This window comes from Blennius ocellaris (genome assembly GCF_963422515.1).
Source record: "Blennius ocellaris genome assembly, chromosome: 15".
Classification (NCBI taxonomy): Eukaryota; Metazoa; Chordata; class Actinopteri; order Blenniiformes; family Blenniidae; genus Blennius; species Blennius ocellaris.
The window spans coordinates 20,850,667-20,866,513 of NC_137664.1; the positions used below are offsets into that span (position 1 = coordinate 20,850,667).

General features: G+C 43.5%; 1 protein-coding gene across 1 annotated transcript in view; it reads right to left on the reverse strand.

Moving 5' to 3' along the window:
• arrdc1b (arrestin domain containing 1b) overlaps positions 1–15,847 on the reverse strand; it is a gene marked incomplete at both ends in the record, with an annotated part of 37,057 nt that overhangs the window by 3,585 nt on the left and 17,625 nt on the right. Inside the window, 5 exons of the mRNA XM_080510444.1 lie at positions 75–251; positions 1,032–1,214; positions 1,383–1,537; positions 3,865–3,915; positions 10,271–10,381. Coding sequence (XP_080366570.1) covers positions 75–251; positions 1,032–1,214; positions 1,383–1,537; positions 3,865–3,915; positions 10,271–10,381 — 677 coding nt within the window. The remainder of the gene's footprint in view (positions 1–74; positions 252–1,031; positions 1,215–1,382; positions 1,538–3,864; positions 3,916–10,270; positions 10,382–15,847) is intronic.

A 15,847-nucleotide genomic window follows, 5' to 3' on the forward strand; every position in this document is an offset into this window, starting at 1 on the left:
ACAAGTTCAGACGGACTAAAAGAAGCGCTAAACTCTGCTGCTGCTCCTCAACGTGTTTAATGTGTTTCGTTAACCTGGATGAAGTAGTCGATGTCTATGAGGCTGCAGCCGGCCAGAGCCGACTGAGGAAGAGGAGGGACGATGATCTGCTCCCTCCACTCTGCGTGCTTCCCGGCCTTCACGCCGGCTCCCTCCACCTCGGCGATGGTCCGGAGGTCGAACATCGGCCGCTTGGTCCGATACGTCACTTTCTGGTGTCGTCAGCAGAGAGAGATGGGAAGAAGACGTGGATAAAAGCTCTGAGTACAGGGTGACTGCTACCGGCTACAGCCGTCATCTCTCAGCTGGGAAGGTTGCAGGTTCAATTCCCCGCCTCCCCCTTGTCATAAAGTGTTCAAGGAGCCCTTGAGCAGATGGATGGATTGAGCACAGTGAACGTATAAGCATATGTATGTACGTATATAAGTTACCAACTTTTTGCAAAAACTACTAACCGAAATTACATGAAACTTTCAGGGACGATTCATCGTCATCCGAGGACCAACCAGATCAGATCAGATCATCTTGGGACGTTAACGTCTAACTGTTTCTGAATAAATCCCCAAAACACTGCGAAAAAAATGTCCAATACAAAGCAGATGAGAGAGACACATGGAGGTGATCCAGGGAGATCAGTGTCTGTTGCCATGGAGACGCCCCCTGCTCGGTGCTTCACGCAGCGATGTAGCTACCTGACCTACTGAGCCAGAATCAATATGAACTAACGGCTATCATGCTAACTCGGCTCTGCAAACAGACGTAGCGGTGGCGGATGTCTGTGCTCTACCGAGTGTAGCTCTAGTTTCTTATGTGCCGGGAGTAACAAACACGGATGCTCCTTCTAAAATCCAGGGAACGTTAATTTTCCCTGCGAGCTCGCCTCAAAGAAAAGAAGGGCGACAACAATACGACATAATCTTCTGATCTTCAGTGAAAAAAAACAAACGTGTAAACAGAAGGATGGCTTTCGAAGCAGGGCGATCTTGACCCACCTGTATGAGGCTGGCCAGCACGCAGCCCGTGTCTTTGCCCGACTTGTTGTGGATCTCGGTGGCCAGCTTGACCACCTGCCCGGGGATGTAGCCCCTCAGCTCACTGCGAGCTTTCAGCATCAGCGTCCCGGTCTTCACCAGGAGATAGTTGAACTTCTTGGTGGTCACAGCGGAGCTGGGTTGCTGCCGGCACAGAGCCACACGGGGTCAAATAGCTTCCACTGTGTCATGTTGTCGTGGGGAAAATCAAATATCTACAACAAATTCAAATCGGCCAAGTTTACGTCCTCCTCAGCCTTTCAATGTCGTCTCAAAAGGCCCAGAACAGTCGAGGAGAAACCAAACACTCACTTCGATGTCGGGCACCTCGTTGAGGTTGAGGAGGTTGAGGAGATAGAAAGGCTTCTGAGCTTTGTAGTCCTTGGAGAAGCGAGGCGTGTCGATGACCGCCCGCACGCGGTAGCCGATCCTCCCGAACGGCCCCTCGAAGGACGTCGGGGCAGCGACTGCCGACGGGATGGGAACAGAGAACGGTGCAAACAAGACTTTGGGATCAAACCCGTCACACTGTTTTGGAATGAAACGAGACAACGAACGGCGACCGGTTGATTTGGTGCCAAAACATTTCATGCTGATTTTTTATTTATTTATTTATTTATTTTAAAGTGATATTAGACAGATTTTTTATCCAGAACAGAAGGAGAGTCGTGTTTGTGTGACAAGTCATGGACGGCAGGGCTGGAACAGGCTACAGGGGAGGAAGTTTAAGGAGAGAGAGAGGATAAAAATAGCTGTTTGGACAGAAAGCAGGCAAACAGATGGAAGGAGGGAGATGTTCAGCCAGCGGGGAGGAAAAAGAAACACACACACACACACACACACACACACACACACACACACACACACACACACACACACACACACACACACACACACACACACACACACACACACACACACACTGATCCATACCAACAAGCTGCATCTAGATGTCCAATCATGGTTTTCACACAAAGGTGATTAAAGCAGAGCCAATCTTTCGGCCTCCGTTCTCCTGATTGCGTTTCTTGTTTCCGTGATCGTCATTCAGATGTTAATGTCGGTGTGGACGGAGGACGCTCCAGGGACAAGCTGCCGCCACTGCCGCTGCTGCTGCTTGTCAATAACAATTAGCCAGGAGAGGAAAGTTGCTGTTGTTTTCTTGCAGGCGGCTTGGCAGCGGAAAAAAAAAAAAACCAAGAGAGGACAGACTGAAACACCAGGTCCAGCGTTCCCCGGAGGGAGACGAGAGACGGCGGATTGTTTGTGTGGATCCGGCACAGGCTCACATGAAGCCCCATCTCAGAGTGAGAGAAGACGAATCATTACTGGTGACGATTGGCTTTGAGTTTTGGTGTGTGGAGTGAATCTCAGTCAGGATCTCTCAAAGGTACGCCACATAACATTTGTACATGTTACTGCCCCCCCCCCACCCGCCCCAAAACTCCCACATTAAACCAACATAACCCACAGAATGCAAAAAAAAAACCAACAAAAAAACTGCAGTTTCAACAACATCTATCAAGTTTCCATGGAAACGAGGAAACAGCATCTGGTGCACTTGGCCTCAACGATCTATTTAGTCATAAATAGTTATAAATTCGGTAATTTGAATGATGTGCACATGAATGTTCATGTGCATGGAGGTGAAGTTATGCTGTCGAGTGCAATAAATTCTGCTTATTTCATGTCTTCTTGACCAGCATTCCTATTTATTTCTAGTTATAATGTGCATAGTTTAATATTTCTATATTTTGCATCCTATTGCAGTTATTTACGGGACATTATTATCGTATGAAGTTTTGTTTGGCTTCAATGCCTATCTTTTGTAATATGCATTGCTGTGCAATTTTACCCAGATTTCAATCAGTCCTTGTTGAAAAAACAAACAAACAAACAAACAAACAAACAAACCCCTTGTCCTTTGAAAGAGGACATCCACTATTTCACTGAGCTTTTATCGGCTCCCTTAAATGTCCTTGGGACCGTGTTTTTCTCCACCTACGTCTTCCTCCTCTGTCTGAATTTCATTGTTCCCACAGCGAGAAACAATCAGACCGCAACAAAACCTGAAGCCTCTCGGCTCCAGATGACCGACCACGGCTCGCACAGGAAACTCTGGTTGTTCACAGCTTCGTCAACAAACAGAAAAAAAACAACAAAAACACTCTGACAATGTGCACACACACACATGAATGAAACTTCCTGCTGAAGATAAACATCAATGATTCATATTCAAGGAGAATCGAAAATAAATGTGGTTTTTAACGCACAAAAAGTGTTTGTACCACCAGCAGGGGGCAGTGACGCCCACAAGCCTCCTCCTACGACACCGTGGTTAATATGCACCCATGTTGATGTCCTGAAGTGAGGCGGCCTGACGGGAGGGGAGGGCGAAGCACGGAGGCATGAAGACCAATTAAACAGTGACTGCACAACGGGACGGGGCACTAAAAATAACCTTCACACCCCCCCAGTGGGCTCCAGCCCACGCCTGAGAGGGCGTCGGAGAGCTGACAGACCCGGCACAGCGAGCGGCCTGGCAGGTGCCAAGGAGCTGATGTTTGTATTGTCTGCTGGTAATTACATGTTGAATAAATGTGCATTTAAAGTGACATTAAGGAAGAGTACATGAGAGCTTTAGATACTCCTCACGCACCTTTTTTGAATATTAACTATGTGACGTTTAGTACTCTGGTATCACAGAATCAGATAAACGTCCTCGAAGGGAACAGAGGTAAAAAAAGAAGTGAGGGGAAAGTGTGGAGGAAGTAGATTTCACTGAGACGCTCACCTGGAATGACAAACTGGAAGGGGAAACTGTGTTCACCGGCCGCCAGAGTCCCTGTCAAGACAGACGAGCTTATCAGCCACAAAAGCAAATGACATTGACAGTAAGTCTGTTAAGGATTATATATATTATATATTCCTCAGAGTGTGTTTCTGTGTTTACAGGCTTATTTCAACTTCACACACCTGCTGGGGTTCACACACTTTCCCAGTGCGATGGAGTTTCTCACACAAACAAGAATTGTTCAAAAACTAGAATTGCTGCCAAAACCCCCATAATTGTCATGAACACGCTAATGAACTCTAACCCATTCATCATTTCTGCCATACATTCATTCATCCATCAATGACTCTGTTTGGGCTGCAATATTAGTGAAACATGCAATAATGCTATTCAGTATTTGACATTTTGTATTGCGATCACAATCTGATTTCATGGAATGTTTGTTGCTGTTGTTTTTTTTCCCCGCCACCACATGCGCCCAGCAGTGTTTAACCAGTGAAACAGCTTGTTCACAATTGTTGATTTGAGTAATTTTTCCTTAAGTTCTCTGCTGTCCTGTGGCCAGACGTTAGTGTCAAACTTGTAGTAACAAAGAGTAGAGCTCCACACCACCGTGGCGCACATTGTCTATAGGTAAACGTGTGTGTTACTGTAGCTGCAGAGGCACCAGGCTGGAAAACGTGTCGATCCAGGCGTAACATAAGCCTCAGAATGTGACACTCCTATTATTTCTACATACAAACTACAGTATTCAAGCACACGCTACACCCCCACATCACATAAGAATTCAAAATCTAGCACAGACTGTGGGAGAATATGAACTGGGAGTCATGAGGCTCTGGGGGGCCGCAGTCGTTCTTCTACTGAGCATGTGCAGAAACCGAACGGACAAAATTCAACCACAGATTTGGGTTTTCACTTGAAAACGCGGTCGTGTGAAGTTTAGGACTGTGACCTGAGATGACAAAACTTCCTGAGATTCAGTTTGTTTGATACTGAGAAGAACATCAAACCCAATCAGGATCCTTCTGGGCCTTCGCACTGAGAGCTCTTCATCTTCATCATCCTCCAGATCATCTGACAGCCCAATTAAACTCCCAGACAGCAACATGACTCACTTCATTAGGGATTGTGTGTGTGTGTGTGTGTGTGTGTGTGTGTGTGTGTGTGTGTGTGTGTGTGTGTGTGTGTGTGTGTGTGTGTGTGTGTGTGTGTGTGTGTGTGTGTGTGTGTGTGTGTGTGTGTGTGTGTGTGCGTGTGTGTGTGTGTGTGTGCGTGTCTCAGCTGAGATAGAGCAGGTGTGAATAGGACAACTTCATTTAAATCACAGATCAGGGAAATGTTTTGTTGCTGCTTTTGCTTGTTTGTTCAGAAGTTTCTCTCAGGAACTGCAAACATCCAGACCATAAAGCATCTCCCTTTATCCTCACTAAGTGAAAGTAATCTCTACAAGTCGTTACTTAGTTTATATTTCAGTTCAAGGTGAAATAACGCCAAGGCTTTTCACATAGCTAGAAAGTAGCACAGATTGTTCATGTGGTAGTCAAATAGCCAGCAGGTCTGTTGACTGCTGCAGTTTCCCGTTTCTACTTCATGATAAAAACAAATCTTGTAAACTGCCATTTCTACAAATATTTCAATCAATCCAGTTTTGTTCCCTCTTATCCAAACACAAAGCTTGGAGCGAAACATAATGTAAATGTAACATTATCAATAATGGTTCAAAATAGCATAGATTTAGTTCATAATGCCATTCAATAAATGTACTGATTTAACTGTGGAACAACCAGGAATGTAAAGACTGTCAAGATCATAATTACATTGGCCATTCTGAATGTGATAATAACAACGTAATAACACGCCAATGATATAATAAAACAAGGTTTGTATTCTCAATGAACTATCTCATCCACTATGGCTAATTTTGACAAGCAAATTGCATAAAATCTGCAAAAAAAACCAACTTGTGTTTCCAGTAAACGCAGCCCTGTTGATGTATAATCACATTATTGGCTGCATTTAAAAGCATTTTTGGTTTTTAATGCTACACCACTCGTGTAATAACATGTTACATTATGTTAATACGATGATGGATCAAATATCTCATTACACAACTGGCCAGTTATTACGCTTTGGGCTTTATTACACTGAAAGAGGCCAAATGTTATTCCGCCATTATTTCTTCCAGTGCAGTTTAAAGTCTGAACCCACAGTGAACGAGAACTGAGTTTGTGATTCTGCCTGTGACGCCGTCAGTGTCTCCAGTGACACCCAGCAGGCCCACGTGGAGGGAGACCCTCGTCCTCTGGAGGTCGTCGTCCCAGAGCGCCGACGCCGTCGTCACTCTTTTAACCGTAAAAGCATCTGTGGCATACCACATTATCAGTCAGCCACAGGGGCCGCCGCTGGCTTTGTGTGTGTGTGTGTGTGTGTGTGTGTGTGTGTGTGTGTGTGTGTGTGTGTGTGTGTGTGTGTGTGTGTGTGTGTGTGTGTGTCACCCTTCCTGTCTGGCTCTGCCTGTGCTGGCGGGTGGGGGGGGGTCCATTTTCCATTTTCGGAAGAGAATGGGAAAGGAAAGAAATGGCAGAGATAAAGAGGAGTGCGTGGAGATTAATTATTTATGTCCGTTTGATGTATGCTGCGCCGCCGTACACTTGATTATTGTGTGTGGCGTTGAATAAGTGTGACTTTCGCTTTCGAGATAATCTCATCTTTAATATTCTGCCAATACGACCTAGTTTTTAAATCTCGGGTTCGAACCACTAATTCAACATTTCCTTACTTTTCTGTGACGGTAAGCATGAAAGGGACACATTGTTTTATTTGGTGGGGAAAAAAATGAACCCTGCAGCAGCTAACATGTTTTTCTCTCCCATAAATTGTTGCAAACACTCAAGGACGGCCACACAAAAAGGCTGATGAAACGCTGAGTCAGCAGGTCCTCGTGTTCGAGCTTGTTGCTTTGTTGGGAGACGCTTTTTCACCTGAGAACTGGTTTCACACTCTGTTAATCATCAGACATGAAGACCTCTGAAATGGTGCAACACATTCAGCTTGTTTTAAATGTGTTACTGTAGGAGCAGTATGATACAAACTCATAATATAAGCTTGTTTATGAACGGTACACAGTGTATTGGGTGTCGCTGGGTACCGAATTCCATACTTGTCGATCGATACAGAATTCTGTCGGGACTACCGAGTAAAATCAATCAGGTACCAGTCTTCGGTACCTAAACACATCGTTGTGAGTGTGAGAGTAGAACACCATGTGATTTTTTTTCCCCAGCCGGCTGATGGAAAGTGCTCGAGAGGCTCCGTTTTTCAGAATTCGACGCAGATTGCACTCGCTGCAATATTTGTGACGGTGGGAATACTTCTGTTATGAGGAAGCTCCTGCTTCAGCACAAGATCTTTCTTCAATTAAATTGATTTAAATGAACATTTATTACTGAACAAATACACACAACAGTACAGAAAATTGGCAGCGTTGAGTACCGGTATCGGTAACCGTATCCATTCTAATGTGAAGGGTACCAATCCCGCGGTGTGGAGGGGAAACTGGCAGGTGGACTATATAATGGAGGAACGTCTCTTTGTTAGAACCAGCTTCTGACTTTAACCAGAGAGGCCAACCCAATGGTTTCAGCCACTGAGGTCAAGCAGCCTGGTGTTATTACAACTGACTGGAGATTGAGGAGTTTTCTCATCAGCTCATTCTTCTGTATGAACATTAAATCAAAAACAAACGATAGATTAGACCAGTGTTTTTCAACCACTGTGCCGCGGCACACTGGTGTTCCGTGTGATATAGATCTAGTCAGGTGTGCTGTGGGAAATTATCCAATTTCACATTTGTTTTCTAAAAAACTTTTTCTAAAAACACTTGCTCTCACAGTCGCTGTCAGCTGTCAGACCAGTGTGTTGGAGAGTAATCATGTATAAATACTCTTCACCACTAGATGGCAGCACAGAACTTTGCCGGTGAAATGGAAAGTGACAGACGTCAGTGTGGTTAATCTCCACCTCCTGCTCCCATCTTGTATCAAAGTACTGTGTCAGTGACAGTGATGGAGAAGTTTTTGAAAAGGAAGAATGTGAACCAGGATCTCAGATCTTCATCCGTCAGGTCCAGGTTTCACACTGAGGGAGTAAAAATTAAAAAAAGAAATTGGGAAATACTATTTTTTCTGTATTTATTTGATTCCTGTTGATAAAACGTTGATGAGAATGACTTTATATTGTTAATAGAGGCTACAGAGTTTCACATTTTAACATTTTCGGGTGGTGGTGTGCCTCCAGATGTTTCCAAACAAAAAAGTGTGCCTTGCCTCAAAAAAGGTTGAAAAGCCCTGGATTAGACAACAGGTTGATTTTGTCCCCGTGAACGTCAGAGTCCTCGCCATCGTTAATGTTTACATTGCTCTGCATGTGGTTTCACGACCAAAACAACTCATGGCTCCACACACAAACTACACAGTCCTCAGTGTTTCTGAAGTCGCGGTGTAAAGAAATATTAATATAAAATATTCTATTAGTGAAACATATCCTTGTGATTGTGAGGGAAAGAGGAGGCAATTTCCCGAGCCAGACTTGAACCCAGCAGCGCACGCACAAATTCTCATATCGCTTTTGCAGCGATAAGTGTGACGCGAGGTGCAAGGCCAGCAGTGGAATACTTCTCATATGAGGACGATCCTGGCTACAAGATGCTTCTCTAAGCTGAACAGCGCACAATTTGACAGCCTGAGCTCTACCATCGCAGATCTACCGCCACATTAATATTATTTGGAAATGATCATCTATTATATAATCTATTATTCAGAAATAATACCATCACAGATCTACAGATGGTAGATCTGTGATGGTATTATTTTTGAATAATAGGAATAATACCGTCACAGATCTACAGATCTACCATCACATTAATGAATATGTTAAATTGAAACTTTTTGATATGTTATCATTAAACAAATTAACATTTATATATTTCTAAATTTAAATTAATGTTATATTTCCACATAAAGGCACAAAAAAGTACAGAAAACTGGTCCAGTTGAGTACCGGCATCGACTCCCAGGTACCGTATCCATTCAAAAGTGAAAGGTACATGCAAAAACTATGCGTCCATCATATGAGCCGTCGTGTCATTCAACAGTCCATCATTCAATTATTAGAAAAGACTATTCAACTATGAAAAGAGTTATTAATCTAATTATATTAATTAATTATACCATGCCGGTCTGTGACAGCGTCATATTTGAATTCTACATGAAAAATGGTAAAAAGCAGTCTTAAGTGCCAATGTGCAAAAAGCAATAAAGACACTGTATCCTCTTGAATAGTAGTGAGAAAGTTCAAACAAAATGTGTGTGCTGGCGCTGCTGATAGCAGCCGTTAACCATTGACCTGCTTTGTGTTGCATTAACGGAGGATGAGCTGCTCTGACGACTGTCCTCACCTTCCACCCTCTCATTTGCATTTCCAACACTTTTCATGCACGGCACATTTCACCTTGTGGCTTACGGCCGCCACGAGCCACACATACAAAGCGCGGAGGCACACGCTCGCAAAACAAAAGAACGTCCCTGCATGTGTGGTGTGGTTTTAAACTGGGCACAAGATGTGGGAACCACTAATGTTCACAAATTCCTTTTTTTTTATTTGATTTGAAAGCCTTAATTGGCCACTTTGCTCATGTTGGGAGCCAAACAAACGTCCTCACAAATTACAGAGTGAACCGTAAACCCAGCTTCATACTTGAAACTCATCATTTCTCGTTTAAACTGCATTTGGTTTCACAATATTTCAGCGGAATTGATTTAAACGTGGTTATTTGGCCTTCATCCTTCAATCAATGTTTTTGGAAAATGACTAAAAGAAATAGGATCTTGGCTTAAGTGACTGCATGTTGGCATAGAAGGGGCAAATATGTATGTTATGTTTATTAATTATAGGGTTAGGGTTTTATACATATATACCAGCAGTAGTGCCATGTTTACACAGAACAATTAACCCTAATTAACCCTAACCTTTTAGTTTTTTTTTCTAATTTGGACTATTTTTGGACTATGATGTGCTTTTTGATTGTGAATAAATTACAAAATAAAATGGGTTCAAAAGAAGAAATCTGGAGCTAAAAAGAAGAAATACTTTCACTGAACAGTTATTCTTTGTCCACGAAACACCCTAGAACAGCCGCAGAAAACCCCCAGGTAAACACTAATATAGTTTGAAGTGTTTTGCTTTACCTTTGGGCCAGGCGACGGTGAATCATTTGAGAAATTCGAGCATCAGTGGCTAATCAGAACACAAACGTAGGGACAAACGGTTCGGTAGCTTGTTTTCAATAGCCCACAGCGTTTGGATAAATATGGTGTGAGTGGTTGTAGCGTGTGGCCGCCGTCACCTTTGTCAGCCACGGACAGCGTGCTGTTGAAGTACTGCTCCTCCAGGGTCCAGGAGGCGTCGTTCACCTTGTTGGAGATCCCGCACGAGCCCTGGCAGTTCACCTTGATGGCTGTGGGCCCAAGAGGGGAGACAACACGGGTCAGTCCACGTCCCCGAAGCCCATCGGACTCACGCCGGGGTGATTGAAGAAATGAATCAGTCACTGGGATGTTTGTGTGAACGCAAGATCACAAAATGTGCTTTTTTTTGTTTGTTTATTTCACTGCCTCGTAAATCAAGCAACGTCACACACTGATCTGTGCCATATTTGACCAAACTCTTACGGAGGAACCAACATCAGAGGAAGTGTTTCTTCCATCAGCTGCTACATGGCAGGACTTTTAGTCAGCGATACGTTGATTCATGCAGTGACTGACTCTCAATGTTCTGAATGTGTGATTCATACAAACGACTAAAATCAAAGAACGGTCCAAAAAAAGTAATTCACCAAGTTTTAATCCATGCAAATCAACATGGTGACAAAACCACCTTCATTGTTTGACTCACTGATTTTAACATGCTTTTTTTCTGTTTTAGGACCAGTTTATACCTGTATCTGTTAAAAAAAAAAGAAAAAAAAGGAGTGTGTTTGGCAGAAGACATCCAATATCCAGGTGTAATAATTCTGTGAGGACATTTGCCGTCCACACAACAAAAGACAGCAGAGTAATGAGGAGAAAATAAAAGTCTCTAGGGTTGTCGGATCTCCATTATAAAAGAAAAGTCCCTTATTAAAAGTCCAACTAGAACCCTCCACAGTAATACTTACAATAAAGGACACACAGCCCATAATGACATGTTAAATAATGACTGATTACCTAAAAGAATATGTCAAAAATAAACATGATTCATTCTTATTTCGTGTGAAAACTTCAATTATCCAAGTTTCCTTGTCTGATTCCAGTCCGCTGGGTCAACGCAGCGTGAAAAACACAGACGAGCAGCTCAACAAACACCGATTAGCATTAGAATGACGCCGCTACATCGCCGAAGCCCTCCGCCATTTGTTTTGTGTGGCGCCTGTGTCAACAGACCGGGACGAGGAGGAGCCGCCTAATTAAAGGCACCTTTGTGAGGATGAAGTGGCTACTGTAAATAAAAGCGTGGACGCTGACGGCGAAACAGGTTAGAGAAGTTGTTTTTCGAGGAGGCTTCCACTGGGGGGCGCCAGAAAGCTTCACGGGACGGTGACAAAGGTGAAAATCATCAGAGAGGCAATTGAAATGGTCAAATAATTTGAAATAATTTGATATAGAACCGTAAGTTTAACTGTTACCACAGCTGGAAACAAAATATATTCACCTGATGAGTCTAGTTAGATATTGTCGCTGGAATCCGGCCCGCAGGATCATCAGTTATCACCTGCTATCCACAAGTGGCGGCATTTTAGAAGCCCCAAAACGTTTTGGTGAGCCACAGCGCCCCCTCCAGGCCTGGCATGTGTACTATACGCCCTGAAGTCTCGTGATGAGTCGTTTTCATAGTGACAGTGTGTGGACGAAATGTTTTTTTGAGAACCCTGGGGGGAAAAAAAAAGCTGAAAGATGTTCCTGTGTTCTACCGACAAGCACTATACCACCAGAACAACACCGTGCACTCCTCGCCTCGCCGTGTGCGTCCGTTACATCATAAAGGCTGGCGAGATGTCAGCTGGTTTTGCACCTGAAGGTGCTAAAACATGCACAAATCATCTGCCCAAAAATAAATAAATAAAAAAACTACAGAAGAGATTAGGGCACGACTCCAAGCATTTCTGCTTTAATAAATAAAATGTCACATGAAAAGGGACTGATCTTCAAAACGATGACGCTCAAGACTGCTCATCGCACACACACACACACACACACACACACACACACACTGGTGGCAGCAGATGGCTGTGCCCTCCACACTAGCAGGGCTGCTGGCACCGGTTGTGGTAAGAGGAGGGACCGTCGCCGCTGGTGAAAACAGCCACGGCTCACAAAGCGGGGGCGCTGCCCTTCAGCCATGCACGCTAACGTTCACTTATTTGGTCATTAACTAAATGCCGCAATCTGCTGCTGCGGCCATCTGCCTTCCTTCATGGAGAATAATACCTTTCAGCTCACACATATGAAGTCATGGCCCATCATGGACAGCCAGCAAATTGAACAAAAACAACAAAAAAGGCTTTCACTTCAACAAGTAATTGTTTACGGCACTCTGCTAAGGGAAGACAAACCGCTCAGCCTGTGAGAGGTCAGTGTGGGGGGGGTAATCTGTTACTATCACCGTCTGCAGTGGGGCTGAGCGGCTGGATGTCTGCAGCTGAATTATGGACGGGCGTCTCCACGGGCACCGTGGGCCAGATGGACCCGGTGAGGATGAGGCACAGAAATGAAGATGATCCGTGTCACAACAGTCCATCACAGGAACCCCCCCCCCCACCACCATCCCCCAAAAAAGGGAAAAACACTGAAACACCCGGGTCCTTCTTTAGTCCAGGGTTTTAAAATTATTATTATTTTTTTTTTAAAAGGTCTGGGATTAAAGAGACGACTGACAATTATTGTCACGAGATTCGATGGATCGTTGTTTGTTCAAGGAGTTCTGATTCTGCGTCATTAAATTAAATGCCTTAAATGTTGCTCTGCACTAAACAGCTTCTTCAGTGGGCAAAAAAAAGCCAAACTGTATCTTGTACTGTTTGCAATTTTTAGGTTTTTAGGTTTGTTTTTTATATTGTAGTTGCTGCTAATATATAATATGCAATGAATAAAACGTAGATGCACAAGTATGTGTGACATGTGTATGATATATATGAAAATAACATCCATTAAATGATAAATAAGTGTATGATTGTGAGAGAAATCGTGTTTTTGCCTCAGAAACAATGACGTGTAAGTTCACAGTGTGAGTTTCAAAGAAGAACCGCCGTGCTACTTTTTGTAACCTTGAGTCTTTCTTATCGTTCGATAAACTCCTGGACAACCGTGCAGAGGTTGTCCTGTGACTTTGTCTCTTCTTACAGCAAGAAATGTCCTAAAACTGTCTTAAAATCTTTTAAATCGCTCTGGCTGATTCCCTGAGGTTCTTTTACTTTGAAATTCTCCTGACAACGATATAAACATATATAATGTATATAACGAGATTTCTTGTTTTGTTCTTTTGCTTCAATTATCAAATTGGAGTTTTTCAACTGAAAATATTCACAATAAAGCAGAAAATCTACAGAGCGGAGCGTTCTGCTCTAATGGCAATTTATATTTAATCATAATCTTTTTTTCTTTCAATTTAACGTACAGGGCTGTACAAGAGTTGTAACAGATGTGAATTATTGTCAGGAAAAAGAGCTTTGTTAAATGGAAGGATAAATCTCAAAACAATATCCCCTACTGAAGTGTAAGTCATATTACTTGTGGACCTAATATTGTGCCGCCAAGATCCACAGATGACATTTTCAAAACTTGATCTGACCCTGAGATCAGGGGTGTCAAACATCAGGCCCCGGGGCCAAAACCTGCTTTTCTTTTTAACAACATTCTCAGGAGTCCTGAGCTGAGACATCTGCTGTCACACCAGCCTCAAAAAGCCATGCTGTTTGTAGTTTGTTAAAAAAAAAAAAAAAAAAACCCAGAATAGAGGAAGTTGATTTGGACGTATTACTGTATTCTGCTCCATTAAAAATTGGATTCATGTTGAGTTTGTAGTCATTTTCAGCAGTGATGGTTGTTTTAATGAAAATAGAAGGAAACTCATCACATATACTCATGTGCCACAACAAATACAAACTTTAAAGGTTATAATGGGACAACTTTACCAGTCCCTTCAAGAGGAAGCCGGGCCCCTCAACTAAAATGACATTACTAAACGTTACAGAAGCTGACATGCCATCAAGCAGCCATAATGTCAGGTTCTTCTCACGACAGCTTCATCCCAGATATTCTCAAAGTTCCCAAGTTTAAAGTCTACAATCCAGTCTACTGTGCAGCCGGGATGTGTCGGGGCAGGAGCCTCCGCCACGGGCCACGGCAGGAAAAAACATCCAGCTGCTGCTGCTGCTGCTGGCGGAGAGAGGAAGCGACGGCGGGCAGCGAGAGGGGAGTCTGCAGTGGAGATCGTTCTGACTCAGCAGTTGCCAACTGCTGTCGGTCCAGGTCTCCTCATCACATCAACCAGCGTCTGTGGGCGGAGACGATCCGCGTGCTACTACCGATTACATGGCGCAAATTAAAACTGTGTGGGCAGACGGGCCTGGAGGGGGGAGGTGTGAATCGATACAGGCTGGAAGATGTAAACAGCAGTGCTGCGTTTCAGAGTGTTTCCTCTAGACCAGTGTTTTTCAACCTTTTTTGAGGCAAGGCACACTTTTTTCTTTGGAAACATCTGGAGGCACACCACCACCGGAAAATGTTAAAATGTTAAACTCTGTAGCCTCTATTAACAATATAAAGTCATTCTCATCAAAGTTTTATCAGTAGGAATCAAATAAATACAGAAAAAAGTATTTCCCAATTTCTTTTTTTATTTTCCTTTTCAAAAACTTCTCCATCACTGTCACTGACACAGTACTTTGATACAAGATGGGAGCAGGAGGTGGTGGAGATTAACGTCTGTTAAGTTTTGATTTCACCGCCAACGTTCTGTGCTGCCATCTATTGGCGAAGAGTATTGTAGTGATCACGGAGTTGGTCGCTGCAGGGCATGATGGGAGTTCAGGTTATGTGTTGCCGGAGGTTATTGAGGGTTATTGTTGGGGCTGTTGTGTGTGTTGATTTGTGCTTGTGTTGTGTTTTTGTTCCTCGGTTCAGAGAGTTAATTATTTCATCTAGTTTGGTTTGTTGGATGTTGGTGTGCAACCATGAGTGAGAAATGTGTTGTGTGGAGTCTCATCCTGTTGTGATGTCAAAATAAAAGCCTCTGGTGATCAGCTGGCAGTAAAGAATCACGACTCAGAGCAATTCTTCCGCGGCACTCGCCACAGTATTAATACACGATTACTCTTCAACCCACTGCTCTCACAGCTGATAGCGGCTGTTAGAGCAAATGTATATTTAGAAAAAATGTGACATTGGACAATTTCCCACGGCACACCTGACTGTATCTCGCGGAACACCAGTGTGCCGCGGCACAGTGGTTGAAAAACACTGGTCTAGTGGAGGAGGTGGAGGAGGAGGTGGAGGATGCAGGGTGCAGCACCTTTACAGCCCAAAGACAATTTTTTCTACTGAATCATACCAACGCCCGGCGAGAACATTTTAAAAGTTAATGTCTGCACAGAAAACTGAATCTGCCTTTTCGTATATTTGCATGTGAATTTTGGTAATTTTTTTTTCTGGGAAAAAAAAAAACAGGAAGTTCAACAAGCCACCTCAGTGCACTTTCAGTGACCTACACCCACACACACACACACACACACACACACACACACACACACTGAAAACAACAGCTGTTGAAAAGGCGTTTTCACGCTATCAGGTGCAAAACATCAAGCATAAAGTTGAAATGTTGGACGGTAAATTACAGGTGTGAACACAACTCCACACGTGTAAAGCTGAAATGCTAAGACATGGTG